At 40.1% G+C, this 14,008-nt stretch overlaps 1 protein-coding gene and 1 pseudogene across 1 annotated transcript; one reads left to right on the top strand and one right to left on the bottom strand.

Moving 5' to 3' along the window:
* The first annotated feature begins 1,488 nt into the window (after positions 1 to 1,488).
* Positions 1,489 to 3,952, top strand: LOC117482459 (nuclear GTPase SLIP-GC-like). The gene is made up of 7 exons (XM_034130556.1): positions 1,489 to 1,573; positions 1,653 to 1,828; positions 2,224 to 2,317; positions 2,624 to 2,732; positions 3,032 to 3,200; positions 3,288 to 3,442; positions 3,581 to 3,952. Exons 1-5 carry the CDS (start codon positions 1,562 to 1,564, stop codon positions 3,034 to 3,036), a joined length of 396 nt encoding a protein of 131 aa, XP_033986447.1. The 5' UTR covers positions 1,489 to 1,561; the 3' UTR covers positions 3,037 to 3,200; positions 3,288 to 3,442; positions 3,581 to 3,952.
* A 987-nt stretch (positions 3,953 to 4,939) lies between these two features.
* On the bottom strand, positions 4,940 to 8,045 carry LOC117482458 (annotated as a pseudogene).
* Positions 8,046 to 14,008: the final 5,963 nt, after the last annotated feature.

Genomic DNA, 14,008 nt, shown 5'->3' with positions numbered 1-14,008 from the left:
CTTCTCTTATTTTTCATTTCCTCGCTCCTCGGTCTCGGTCTCACCGGAAGTTGATTTGTCTGCGCCATCTTGAGTAGCGTCCCAATGGCCTTATTTTTGCCGGAGGACCGAGGAGCGAGGAGCGATAATGGAGGAGCTATAATCGAGGAACCACCAGACCATCCTTCGATGAAATCCTCAGATACTCGCCCCGCCCCCTTACTGTGTATCGCTCACTGATTGGACGATGCAGCGCATGCACTGATCTGATGCTTCTTGACATGAGAGCAGAGTTTCCCAGCAGAGTGAAGAAAACACATGAAACTCACGGGACTCACTCCTCAGTTCATACTGTGTTTTGTTTCAATGAATGCATAATTCAGTTACAAATATGTGATATATCTGAACAACAAAGTGGACAAAAATCATTTCATTCATTTATTGGAAACATTTTCGTGATCGCTTTTTTCGTTTTACATTTTCATTTATTGTCATTTCCATTCAGTCAGTCATTAAGTGCTATTTAACATGTTAATGTGCTACATATCCACACAAACAGACAAAGTGTGCAATCCAATGAATGTTAATCTAACTGGGTTTTGATAGATAACATATCTCTTTTTCTTCTCTCAATTCTTTTATTTATATTGTGCACTCTAATCAATATTAATCAAACTAATATTCGTTTATACATTTTAAGAATGGCGTTTATCTTTTTTGAGAATGAGTTCTTATTTGATTTTATTTATTTGGGTCTACAACAGATGATACAAATGTTTGTGTCAGTAAATGTGTACTAACAGAGGCGGGGGTGTTTGTGAAAATAACGGGGACACAGCTGGCTGCTGTCAGACGATCAGCTGTGCGGCGTCATCACAAACGGACGTCGCTTCGGAGGACAGGACGTCCCATTGCTCTTAAAACTCATTTCCCTGCTTCTCGTGGTTTCCTTGCGTCTCTCCATGCTTCCCTGGTGGGAGGGACTAGTCGCAGGGAAACGACGCAAGTGAGGGACGCAAGGAATCCATTTAACCGAAGTGAAACGCAGCCACTGTCAAATCAATCGACAGGAAGGGGAATACTTACTTCCGGGTGTACATTTCTCCGTTATCCAATGGGAATGGACGCTCACATTGCCTTTAACAGCCGCCGACACAAACGAATGCCGTGCTTCCATGAGCGTCAAATCCCGCCGCAGATGGGAATACATTGCAATCAGTTGAAAGCTATTTGCGTCCCTTTATGAAGCTGAAGGAGCCTCGGCGCGTCCCAACTGCACGCCGCCTCGGGACCCTGACCAAGCGTAGCTCCTGGACGTTTATGGAGTGAGAGTGTGTTGGTAAAAGAAATGGCCTTGCATTGCCTCTTGTTTTATTATTTATTTTAGGCTGAAGACTTATCTGCAGAATTTGTCAAATACACTGGAAGTGAGTCAAAAGAGGAAGATGCTAAAGATGTGAAGAAGTGCTATTGGCCACTGGTGAAGTGTGTGACTGTCAGGGGGCCGAAGAAGGGTCTTCTCCAGCACGTCACACTTGTGGATCTTCCTGGAAACCGGGACCGTAACAAGACCAGAGACACAATGTGGAAAAAGGTGATTTATCCACACGCAATGCTGATTATTGTGGAACACTGACAACGTAACCGTTATTATTTTCTGTATTCCCCTCCAGGTTGTTGGAAGTTGTTCTACTGTGTGGATTGTGGCTGAGATCAATCGAGCAGCTTCTGAAAAAGAATCCTGGGAGATCCTGGAAGAATCCTGCAGCCTCATGGGAAATGGTCGAGAGTGTCAGCAGATTCATTTGATCTGCACCAAGTCTGATAGTCTTGGAGGTTCAGATGATCAGTAAGTGGTTTAAGATGCAAAAGTACACAGTTAAATGTACCATCCAATTTAGACACTGATGGCCAAGAGGAGAAACCATGGAAACATTGATTACGTTTACAGGCACATTAGTATCCTGGTTTGGATGGTATTCAGGGATATAATGTTCACTTGAAACAGGATCAACCAGGGTATCCATGATCATAACAGTATCCGTGTTTCTAAAATGCCTGCATTGATTCCTCAACATCTCAGCCATTTATTTCTGTCCTAATGTTGTTGCTTCACAAACACTTAGTGATGCTGGATGAAGCTATGTGATCATTGGTCATTGAAAGCAAGATGGAGAGTGATATCATATCCTGGAATATATATGCAGTTCATGTCATTCTTCAAATACAAATCTTTTCGTATAGGTCAGCAGCTGATGTTCGTGCTCTGATACTAAAACAAAACGAGCAAGCCAAGATAGACGTGAAGGCAGAATTCAGCAAACTAAAAGACGTTAAGGTGAGTTATATTGAATACAAAAACACAAATATTGTCCCAAACTGCAAACCTGCTTTGATATTGAAACTCTTTTCTTGTTGAAACAATTCAGTGAGGAATGTTTCAAAGTTTTCACAGTGAGCTCCAAAGAGTTGATGAAAAAGAAACGTCTGGATCCAGATGACACATGTGATTCAATTCTCCATCAGTGAGCCAGGAATGACAAAATGAAAATGCTTTGATCTCTTCTAATAAATATGTAGAGATACTAATTGAGTATAACATGTAAAGTCAAGAATGTAATTAAGTATGTTACATTTTTTACAGGAATTCCTGCAAGATCTCAACGACTGGCAGACATGGAACTATGTGTCTGGAGCTCTGGGGGTTCTCTCTCTGATTCAGGCAGCCAGCAGCAGAGAGAGAGGAACATCAAGTAACAACATCTTTCACTGTCTTTCATATTGACAGAAATAATAACATTCATAGAAAAGAAGTAAGCTGCATACACTAACATGTTGTGTACAAATGGTAAAGTCAAAGAAAGACTGTTCACATGTGATGTTACCCGTGGAGCCAACAAGGTATTGGATGAGCTGAGTGTGTGTTGCTTCAGAGAGGATGCATTGCTACAGTTTACTCAAAGCTTTTGTACTTTTTGCTTGAAACACAAAGCCCCATATTGAATGATGGTTGTATTGCTTTAACTAATGAATGTGTTGTGTATGGTTTCAGGCTGACATAAAGACGGCTGTGTCCATAGGACTTGAAGAGAAGCTGAGTCATGAACTTGATCAAGTCAGGGAACCCATGGACCCTTATGGCTTTTGAAAGATGTCTCAGTGGGGGGGTTAAAACATCAAAGAGTTCATGTGAAGAAGTCTTAAAGTCGGTCCTTTATCCTGTAAGTATTTCAGTTGGAATTAAATCAAAACGACTCATTTAGCACAAAATATGGATCTGTCTCTTCCAACATTCTGTGTTGTTTCAGACAAAGAAAGGTGGTGCACTTCACAGGTCACTGAAGTGTGGAGTTGAGAATGGTGGCATCCACAAACCAAGAGAAGGGGAATGAAGAAACATCAACATGAAGCTAACTTCATGTTTGACTGACAGCATTGAGGAGGAATTGAAGAAGACCTTCCCGTAAGAAATGACTTACTAAACACATCAAACCCTGTGTTGGATCAATTGTGTTTTACAATACATTGAAATACATTATTGAAGTACAAATGTGTGAAGGCCTTCTGAATGTAAGCATTTCTTTGTGTTCATACGTTTTAGAAATGAAGGAGAAAGAGAACCATTCAACGGGGTCATCAATACATTTCCACTTGGCACAGAGGAGGAGATGAGGAAGAAGGAGTGCGGAAATGTCAAACTGCAGCTGACATTTCTCAAGAGGTCAAAGACCCTATTCATTAGTCCATGATCAAACATGTTTGTCCAGGCCAGGGAGACTGTAGTGGAAGGGTGATCAATAGAATACATATTGATCAGTCAGCATATTCATATACATTGTACTGGAATAACTCAATATGAGCTGGAGATGGCTTTGAAGAATGACCTGCAGCTGTAAAGCGGACCCTGTCCCAGTTCATGAGGAAACTCTCAAGATGACAATAGAATATTCTGATATTGGGCAAAGTGCACCCCCTGCTGGTGAACACGTGCTATCACTTTGAATCATGTACTGCTTTTCCAGGGACAATCTGGAACAAAGAATCAAGGGAAAGATGAGCATAGTCTGTAACATGTTCTTTTTCAAAGATGTTGACATTTGAGACTGTGGTGTACTACACTGTGGAACTTTCTCTTTTCACTGGGATTTATATGCATTATTGTCAATTTGCTGCTTTGGTTTGGGAGCTGTAGAAAAGGGGGCAATAGGAAGCTTATGAGAGTCACAGTACTGTATGTTCCTGTTGGGTTTTAAATGAGAGCTGTGTATGTTTTTGTATTGTAGAATCCATTTTGTTTTTCTGTTTTAATGACATTAAATATCTGCTTAATGTCAAGAAAAAGCATTTATTTGTAACCGAACATGGTGAATGATTACAGAACTGAAAATAAAAAAACGTTTACAACACCTGTGAAAACACTCATCTCCTTACAACACTATGTAGCCCTTTTCAATGTTGGCTTTACATGGTTCCTAATGTGTTGCTTTCAGTTTCATTCATTTTCCAGTCTGGGAACAGCAGAACTAAGTCTTTTGAAACACCACCTGTCTGCCAGCATGAGAGCCCCACCCCCCGCCTCACTACTATCCCTCCCTTGGGCCAGAGTGAATACCACACCCTATTTGAGATCAGGCCGGGGTTAGGACTCTGTTCTTCTCACGTAAAGCACAAATCCAATCTTAAATAAGTCAATGTAAGATATGCAAATGGTACTCTTGAATCATCTGATGTTGAGAAATCATGTAGTGATTAATCTAGCATTTAACTAGATTGCCATGCCTGGTGTGTTCAGAGAACAGATATATACATGTTAAACACCACTGCCTCCAAGTGACTGAATTGAGCAATAGCATCTGTGTGAAAACATTTTTGATTGAACTGAGCAAGTGAATACATACAACCCATCTAGGCAGATAGGTCATGTTTAACAGTGTATTCATTGACGAGAGGAAAGCATAGGTTCAGGTTCAGTCAATGAACAACTTTATTTTCTTGACATTAATAAAACAGCATGGATCAGAGATCAATAAAGCTTTCTAATACTCCTCTCCTTCCTCATCCTCATCTCCCAGGCTATCAGCTCCAACCTCCTCGTAATCTTTCTCCAGAGCGGCCATGTCCTCCCTGGCCTCAGAGAACTCTCCCTCCTCCATACCCTCACCCACATACCAGTGCACAAAGGCACGCTTAGCGTACATCAGATCAAACTTGTGGTCCAGCCGAGCCCAGGCCTCTGCAATAGCAGTGGTGTTGCTCAGCATGCACACAGCCCTCTGGACCTTGGCCAGGTCTCCACCAGGAACTACAGTGGGGGGCTGGTAGTTGATGCCCACCTTGAAACCAGTGGGGCACCAGTCCACAAACTGGATGGAGCGCTTGGTTTTGATGTTGGCAATGGCAGCGTTCACGTCTTTGGGAACGACATCACCACGATACAAAAGGCAGCAGGCCATGTATTTACCGTGGCGTGGGTCACATTTCACCAACTGATTGGCTGGCTCGAAGCAGGAATTAGTGATTTCTGCCACCGAGAGCTGCTCATGGTAAGCTTTCTCTGCAGAAATAACAGGGGCATAGGTGGCCAGAGGGACTCTGTCAGATCAACATTGAGGGCACCATCAAAACGAAGGGAGGCAGTGATGGAGGACACAAGTTGACTCATCAACCTGTTCAGGTTTGTGTAAGAGGGACGCTCGATATCAAGGTTTCTACGGCAGATATCATAAATAGCCTCATTATCAACCATGAAGGCACAGTCAGAGTGCTCCAGGGTGGTGTGGGTGGTCAGGATGGCGTTGTAGGGCTCCACCACAGCGGTGGACACCTGGGGAGCTGGGTAGACGGAGAACTCCAGTTTGGACTTCTTGCCGTAGTCGACGGACAGACGCTCCATCAGCAGGGAGGTGAAACCAGAGCCGGTGCCCCCTCCGAAGCTGTGGAACACCAGGAAACCCTGAAGACCGGTGCACTGGTCGGACTGAAAGAAAAAGAGAAAATCATGAAATAATAATAATAAATGTATTTATATAATACAAAGACAGCAGTGCCAAGGGTTCACAGCTAATGATAAAAAAGTGTATTAGTGCACAGCATGTAAACATATAGATTCAATGAAAACAGAGCAGAGATAAGAGGGTGCCATACCATGGAGGGCTTTGAATGCGATCAGGAGGATCTTAAACTGAATTCTGCAGGGTGGAGGAAGCCGATGCAAGTGGGCCAGAATCGGGGAAATATGCTCACTTTGAAAGAGTGATACCAGATTGTTATGTCTTGTGTTTGTCGAAAACACTGTACCGCTCTACATTTTAAAACATATACTTCACATATTTATTATTAGTTATGACACTTGGCTTTTGCAATACTTATTTTTGCCATTCACCACAATATGATTGCATACTCCTTGTATGTGAAAACCTACTTAGCAATAAACTGATTCATCTCCATTTAATACTCTTCAGCAAAATTGACTTCTGTTCTAAATGTACTGACCAGCTTTCGGATTCTGTCCATCACCAGGTCGATGACCTCCTTGCCGATGGTGTAGTGTCCTCGGGCGTAGTTGTTGGCAGCATCCTCCTTGCCAGTGATCAGCTGCTCAGGGTGGAACAGCTGGCGGTAAGTCCCCGTGCGCACCTCATCTAAGGGTAATGAGCATTAGATTATTGAAGGTTTTGAATGACAGAGGGGGGAAAAGGTTAATGATACTTTTATCATTTATAATGAATGAGAATGTACCGATGACAGTGGGCTCCAGGTCAACAAACACTGCTCTGGGGACGTGCTTTCCAGCTCCAGTCTCACTGAAGAAGGTGTTGTAGGAATCGTCCACTCCTCCTGAGATGTTCTGGTCACCAGGCTTCCTGCCGTCCGGCTGGATCCCATGTTCCAGGCAGTAAAGCTCCCAGCAGGCATTGCCAATCTGCACACCAGCCTGACCAACGTGGATTGAGAGGCACTCGCGCTGTAAAAGGGAAAAAAGGTTGTTAAGAAACTATCATAAAAGGAAGCCTAGTGGCTGATTCTTGTGCAAAAACATGTGTGTAACATACATTCTAGTGGCATATCATCACATGTGGGAGGACTGCTCTATTACTATTTTAATAAGAACCAAACATCATATCATGATTTAAGTCACCTGACGCACACATTTGTCATCTGAACAGAAAGACAGTTATAATTCAAAACAAAAAGAGGCTAAATACTGTTTATACTCAAATACCGAAAGCACAATGACGCAGTTGTTGGCAGACAGGTGGCACGATTGGACGTGAATGTGGGCCAGTGTTAAGAGAGGAGACTACGCATTTACATTTTCTGCAACTGTCTCACACGGATTGCGCCACTGCCACACCCCTTTAGGAGACTAGTGGCGTGGCAGGCCAGAAAGTAAACACACATAATAATCATCTAATTCGACCTAAATAAAGAAAAAATTGGAACCATGTCTCTCATCTCTCTAATGTGAAAACATTAGAGAAAACACGTCGGTTTGCTATCATGGCTCCAAAATGGTGGAATGAGCTCCCCATTGACATCAGGACAGCAGAAAGCTTACACACCTTCCGGCGCAGACTGAAAACTCATCTCTTTCGACTCCACTTTGAGCAATAACATTACTAACAAAGCACTTACTAACAAAGGACTGGCTTATCTAAAGCCAGTTGAGTAGGCCGATTGTAAATGCTTCACTTAAACATCTTGACTGTGCCGTCGAGTTACACTTAATTTACCAACACCACAGTTAAAACGACTTATTAATGACGAAGCTTGATTTACCAGCTTACACCGCAACATTTTTGTTTCACTATAAAAATGATGCGTCTTCTTTAAAGAGTAAGCGGTTAAAAAACGTTAAGCTGGTTACGTTTTCGCATGATGACAGACGTTCAGAGCGCTGCATTTGGTTAAATACACATCCTCTAAGTGGAGAAAAGCTGTACTATCGTACTCACCATTTTTCTGAAGATGTGAAGACAGAGGGTTTCGATAAAGAAGAGGAAAAGGCAAAGTTATCTCTCACAGCAGGGCCTGTATGAGTCCAGGGTAAGAAGTAACAGGTGTATTTTTTCTAGGCGGGGCTATTTATACTATCTTACGCGGCGCAATTGCTGCGGAATCTGATTGGATGAAAAGACAAGTGGGTCCACTTCTGATTGGTTGAATTCTTTAGAATTTTTTTTAAAGAAACTTTATTGAGCACATGGAAAACAAGAACACTGGCTAACAAAATTCCTGTTCAAAAGCGGAATCACCCCACCCAAGAACGTCAGTCCCATGGATGTACTGGGAAAACGTGGTTATTGCTGAACATTAATAAATAGACGTAGTAGAATAATACAACACATGCATATTACTATACAAGAACGTTTAGCAAATAAGATAATAAGAAAAAAAGATTGGCATATTCCGACTTTTGACGTTCATATTTGAATTACGATAAATATATATATATATATATATATTTAAGTCATTTTCAAACATATCTTTGTCTGACATGAGTAATATTGTCATTGTTTATTGGTAAATATCATTCATTGTATCAACTGCAGGAAATAGTAAGCCCTCCTTTTATATTCTTTATAACTGACTCTGACAATAGCTTGTTTATTATTGTTTTAAATTATCCAATTTGTTTCTCTTTTGTATCTTTATGCGTAGTTATAAAGAACTTAACTATTTATTTCAATGTAAGATTTTTTATTAAATCTCAATTGGTATTATGCATTATGCAATTTGTGTTGCTGCACTATCAGATCCAGAGGGCACCACTGCACTACTTCATCACAACATTGCATCTTTACCTTTGCCCTCTTGCTCGATAAAGTATTGTGGGTCAGAATAGCCATATACATATGCTGGCTTCCATACTGCAATATGCAGTAGGGCATACTTGTAGGTTTTGCTTAATGACTTAATCTGTTTCTGGCATACCAAATAGTACAGTTGTATGGGTAAGGGAACCCACAGTAATCTCATTGTTCTCCATTGTATTCTGTCCAGTTTTTGTGTAGTACTTTTAACTGCTGCTTAATAAAGCATGTAATCATAATCCATCCTCATCACAGCCCAGTATATGTGTAATGATGTGTTTTTTAAAGCTTACCATTCATAACCAAAGAAACACCTTACAAAATAAAGCACATTTAATGTCAATATTATATATATATATACTGTATATAATATAATTTGTGTGAATGCTGTGCCACAGCATTCCACTATAGCACTTTGATTATTTATTCTTCCCCTTATTATTTCACCAATACTTTGGCTCTCCATAACTTCAGCTTATTTTCAGCTACAGAAACCATTCAAATATTAAACTATTCAGCCTTTTCAGGAATCGATGGGAAACCTTCAACTTTTTAAAAATATGTTATACTTTTTGAAATATTCAGCTTTTTAAACTCTTTTTTTAACATGGAAGTCAATGGGAGATTCCTTCAAATCCTCTTTTCCTACACCTTGCGCCAAATGCTACTCCTTCCACATACCTTTAGCTAGACACTTCATTCCAACTTTCAAATGATCACAACACCTTCAGCTATTACATTCTTATTCAGATTTTTGATATCTTTTACACTTTTTGAGATATTTAACTTAGTTTGGAGCTTGGTGGAGAGGCCTTTTTCAGATTTTAACATTAGTGTGGATGGAGCAGTGCTTCAAATTCTCCCAAAAAAATGTTTTAAACTTGCCATAATTCCCAAACCCTACACTCCTCAGACATATTTTTTCATGAAAACCGTAGGAAAACCTCTTAGGTTGGAAAATAAAAAAAAATTAAGAAAAAATATTAAACAAAATGCCTCTTGAGGGCATGAAGAGACAAAAAGTCCACCTAGCTCCCAATTGATTCCCATGTTAAATCTTTCCGGAACTTTCTTCAAGTCAGAGAGAAATACACTTTAGACAAACTGCTCCCATCTCCACATTTTACACACAAAACCAAAAAACCCAACATATATCAGTTCATTGGGGTTCCCTGATGCTCACGGTCTGGACACTTTTGATAGGAGCCATCGTTTTTGAACAGGTGGCAAAATTGTCAAATATAATCCTCAATGCATTCTTAATGGAACTCAGTGCTGCAGTTGGTAAATCGTCATAAGTCGTCACCATGGTAACCTTTGATCTCTGGGTTTACACACACAGGTGTTTGTAAACATTCATTCACTACTACTTACATTTAATGTCTTTATTTAACTCCTTCAGCCTAATTTCAGCTGCAGGAACCATTCAAATATCAAACTATTCAGCCTTTCTAGTTAACTAGGCTATAAACAAATATAGCCTAGTTAACTAAGGGAGGCTACTAGCTAATTGATAAGTTAGCTCAAGGTTTAGCTAAGGCAATGTATCATGGGCATACAGGCTAATGTAGCCTACAGTGCTTAAGGGTAGAAATTAAAGGTGAATACACTAAAATGTGTATGTAATAACGTCATCACAATTACCATATTGATATGCAAATTAGGCTAACTAGTACACTAGTAATAAAGTACTATCTCATTTCTTATCTTAATTAAAATGGGCTAATTTGCATGCAGTTACCAAGGCATTGCAGGTTAAAAGGATAAAACTAAAAACAAACAAAAAAACACATCACCTCACAACTTCCCCAGATACTTACTTACGTCAAGTCAGTATTTTCCCCTGAAATGTTATGTTTAAATGCAGATTAGCTTTAAATCTATAGATACATTCAGACATGGTAATAAAACGAACACCATTTATATGTATTTTTTGGAAGTTTTCTTTCCATTAGAGCAGGGGTGGGGAACCTTTTTCCTCTCGAGGGCCATTTCAATTTTTTCAACATCCTCCGAGGACCGTACAAATTATTGACCTCTGCTTAAAAAAATTAAAATCACAGCCCATTCATTTGGCCTTTCTTTCATGCTGTGCAAAGATATATGGACACAAGATGTGTGCAAATGTATTTAGTTTCCTATCCATGTGAACATGATTTAAGTGGGGGGGGGGGACCTAACCTCCTCTCCGGGGGGGAAGATTTTTTTTTAAATGTTGAAGTTAAAAGCATCAATCTGGTGCACTTTGAGAGCAACATGAAGAGCTCTATGGATACATCTCTCAACATCCATATGAAACAGAACTGGAAGCAGATTTACTTTTCTTTATGGATATTTTACAAATCACTCCCCTTTCAAACTGTACTCTTGTTTATTAACAACTTCTTTTTACTGTCATATAGTATTTTATACCTGTTTACTTTATTCTCTTGTGTTTTTATAACTATAATGATCATATAAAGATGTGCCTTTACCTCACTGGTTGGAGATAAAGCTTCATATATTCGTTAGCATAGCTAGCTAACCAGATGCTAATAACAACAAAGTTATTGACTGTATGATCAGTATGACAGATGAGCAGATCGCCACTGGGCTTACAACTAAAGACACAGCCACGCAGAAACTGCGGCATGTGTACAGCTCCTTATCTGAAGTGCCGGAGTCGCGTTCTGGTGCTCTCTAAGCGTCAGCATGAAGAGCAGCTGATTTGAAAAAACAAACTCGAGAGACGGCTGAGTGACCGCAGTGCAGAATCGCTGTATAGTTTAAATCTCCTAACAATGTTGTCCATTTTAGACACAGGCCTATTATATTTACAGCCCTTAATAACATTCATTTTCTGGGCTCAATATGTGTCTTGGCCGTTTTCGTTGTGATCGCTAAATTCACCTTGTTTATAATATTATCACCGTTCCAAGCAAACGAGGGCTTTTGTTTTGAAATCACTTCCGCGAGTTTCGCCCCGCCCCTCGCTCCAATGAGCATTAGACCATTTAGTAAGCTAAAACAACAAAAACAAAAAGGCCTCTCAGATGCTCTTCCGCTAACTTGTGTAATAAAGAAAAACAAATGGACCGTAGATACACGGATTAGGGCGACACCATCTGGTCACAACTTTAAATATTTGACCATGTTTATGTGCAAATGAAGAACCTTTTTCCTTAAGTGAGACTCTTTTCTTTTCTGACTTTATGGGTATTTCACTTTATATTAAATACATAACAATAAGAGTGCAGAACATCTAATACACTTCACTATGAATCCAGAACAATACAACTGCAGGAGTATGGATAAAGCCAGATGTTTGCATGCATTTTGAGCCGATTTGGGCAGAATCCAGCAGAGTGGATCGTGCTGTTCATCCTATGTAATCTATATGTATAGAAAAAAAGTCTAAATATTTAAGATAAAGCTGTGAAACAATCTCAATAATTGGCAGCAAAAATGTAAGGTTTTTTTAATGCATAAAAGGATACATGTTGAGATAGGAAGTTATAATATCTTATATTAACAGAAGAGCTTGAATATTAAAGAATACAAACTCTTGTGGCTCCTTCCTGTCTTCCTACTGGGTCTTTCTTGGCTTTGTTCTGGCTATCTTCTAGCTCTATTCAGGTTTTTGGAGTTTTTTTCTAGCTCTATCCCTGATCATTTTCAGAACCTGAAGGCTCTATACGGACTATCTTCTGGTTCTCCTCTGGATCCATCCACTATCTCTTGTCTCTGTCCAGTGAATTACACTTTTGTTACTGGAGCAGGTAAAGCATACAACAGATACTTTCAGCATTATCGGAGCACGAAGTGGACGCTTGGATGAAACACAGCGGACTTCTAAACAATGAACACCCGCAACTTGGAAGGAATAAAGTTGGGTTTTATGCGTTCTAATATTGCAATGCAAACCCATGATGTAATGACAGTAATTAAGAATAATTTAGTCATTGAATGCTCATTTCAGTAATTATTATTATTAGTTTAATCAAACAAAACATAAACATATTGGACATGGCCTCAAGACTGTAACCTCTTCACATTCTGTTGAAATAGTCAATTACTAGCCATATCTCACACATTGCTGTTTTGAATCACTAATATGTGGATGACAGTTGAACTGGATGATGTAACATGTATGCCATCTGCTGGAAAGAAGACGTATCGCTCTGTTGGCGTTGTTTAGACAACAAAAACAGAATGAAGCTCTCATACCATAAACAATCTTTGAGTCCAGACCCCGTCCTGCAGAGAGCACACAACCCAACAGCACGTTGATGGTCTAGCATCACTTTACAAAACGTTTGCATTAAGGCACTAAGACTAGCTGGTCCCTTGTAAAGGTGAGTCCACCTTAAATGAGCAGTGGGTGATCAGCAGTTGAAGGGCAGGACACGGGAACTTGGTCCTGAGGAGATGTAACGATTATTAAACAAGAAATAGTCGAGTCAAGGGGACTAAGAAATGAACATTTGTGATTATTAGCGAATCGGTTGCAGGTGGGTGAAAACAGGCTTAGGGAGTAACGTATTACATGTAACGGCATCAGGTCATCAGGATACAAAATAGACAAATGTATTCCCTTACCAACACTCTTGTGTCTTTTTCAACGATTACGCCATTTAAATCTTTTGTCACAAACTTTGCAGATCTATTTTTCCTCTCCTGTGTGGCTTCTCATGTGTCTCTTTAAATGTCCACTCTGTGAAAAAGCTTTCTTACAGACTGAGCATCTGTGTGATTTCTCTCCTGTGTGGATTCTCATGTGTCTCTTTAAAATTTCACTCTGTGAAAAAGCTTTCTTACAGACTGAGCAGCTGTGTGGTTTCTCTCCTGTGTGGATTCTCATGTGTTCCTTTAAATTTCCACTCTGTGAAAAAGCTTTCTTACAGACTGAGCAGCTGTGTGGTTTCTCTCCTGTGTGGATTCTCATGTGTGACTTTAAATCTCCACTCTGTGTAAAAGCTTTATTACAGACTGAGCAGCTGTGTGGTTTCTCTCCTGTGTGGATTCTCATGTGTGACTTTAAATGTACACTATGTGAAAAAGCTTTCTTACAGACTGAGCAGCTGTGTGGTTTCTCTCCTGTGTGGATTCTCATGTGTACCTTTAAATGTCCACTCTGTGAAAAAGCTTTCTTACAGACTGAGCAGCTGTGTGGTTTCTCTCCTGTGTGGATTCTCATGTGTTCCTTTAAATTTCCACTCCGTGAAAAAGCTTTCTTA

Source organism: Trematomus bernacchii, unplaced genomic scaffold (assembly GCF_902827165.1).
Source record: "Trematomus bernacchii unplaced genomic scaffold, fTreBer1.1, whole genome shotgun sequence".
Taxonomy (NCBI): domain Eukaryota; kingdom Metazoa; phylum Chordata; class Actinopteri; order Perciformes; family Nototheniidae; genus Trematomus; species Trematomus bernacchii.
This window is presented reverse-complemented; position numbering and strand designations above follow the sequence as displayed.

Bases quoted from the DNA above. Each gene is read 5' to 3' on its own strand.
- LOC117482459 (XM_034130556.1), top strand. The intron at 1,829-2,223 runs GTAAGTGGTTTA...CTTTTCGTATAG, and splicing joins CTTGGAGGTTCAGATGATCA to GTCAGCAGCTGATGTTCGTG. The intron at 2,318-2,623 runs GTGAGTTATATT...CATTTTTTACAG, and splicing joins GCAAACTAAAAGACGTTAAG to GAATTCCTGCAAGATCTCAA.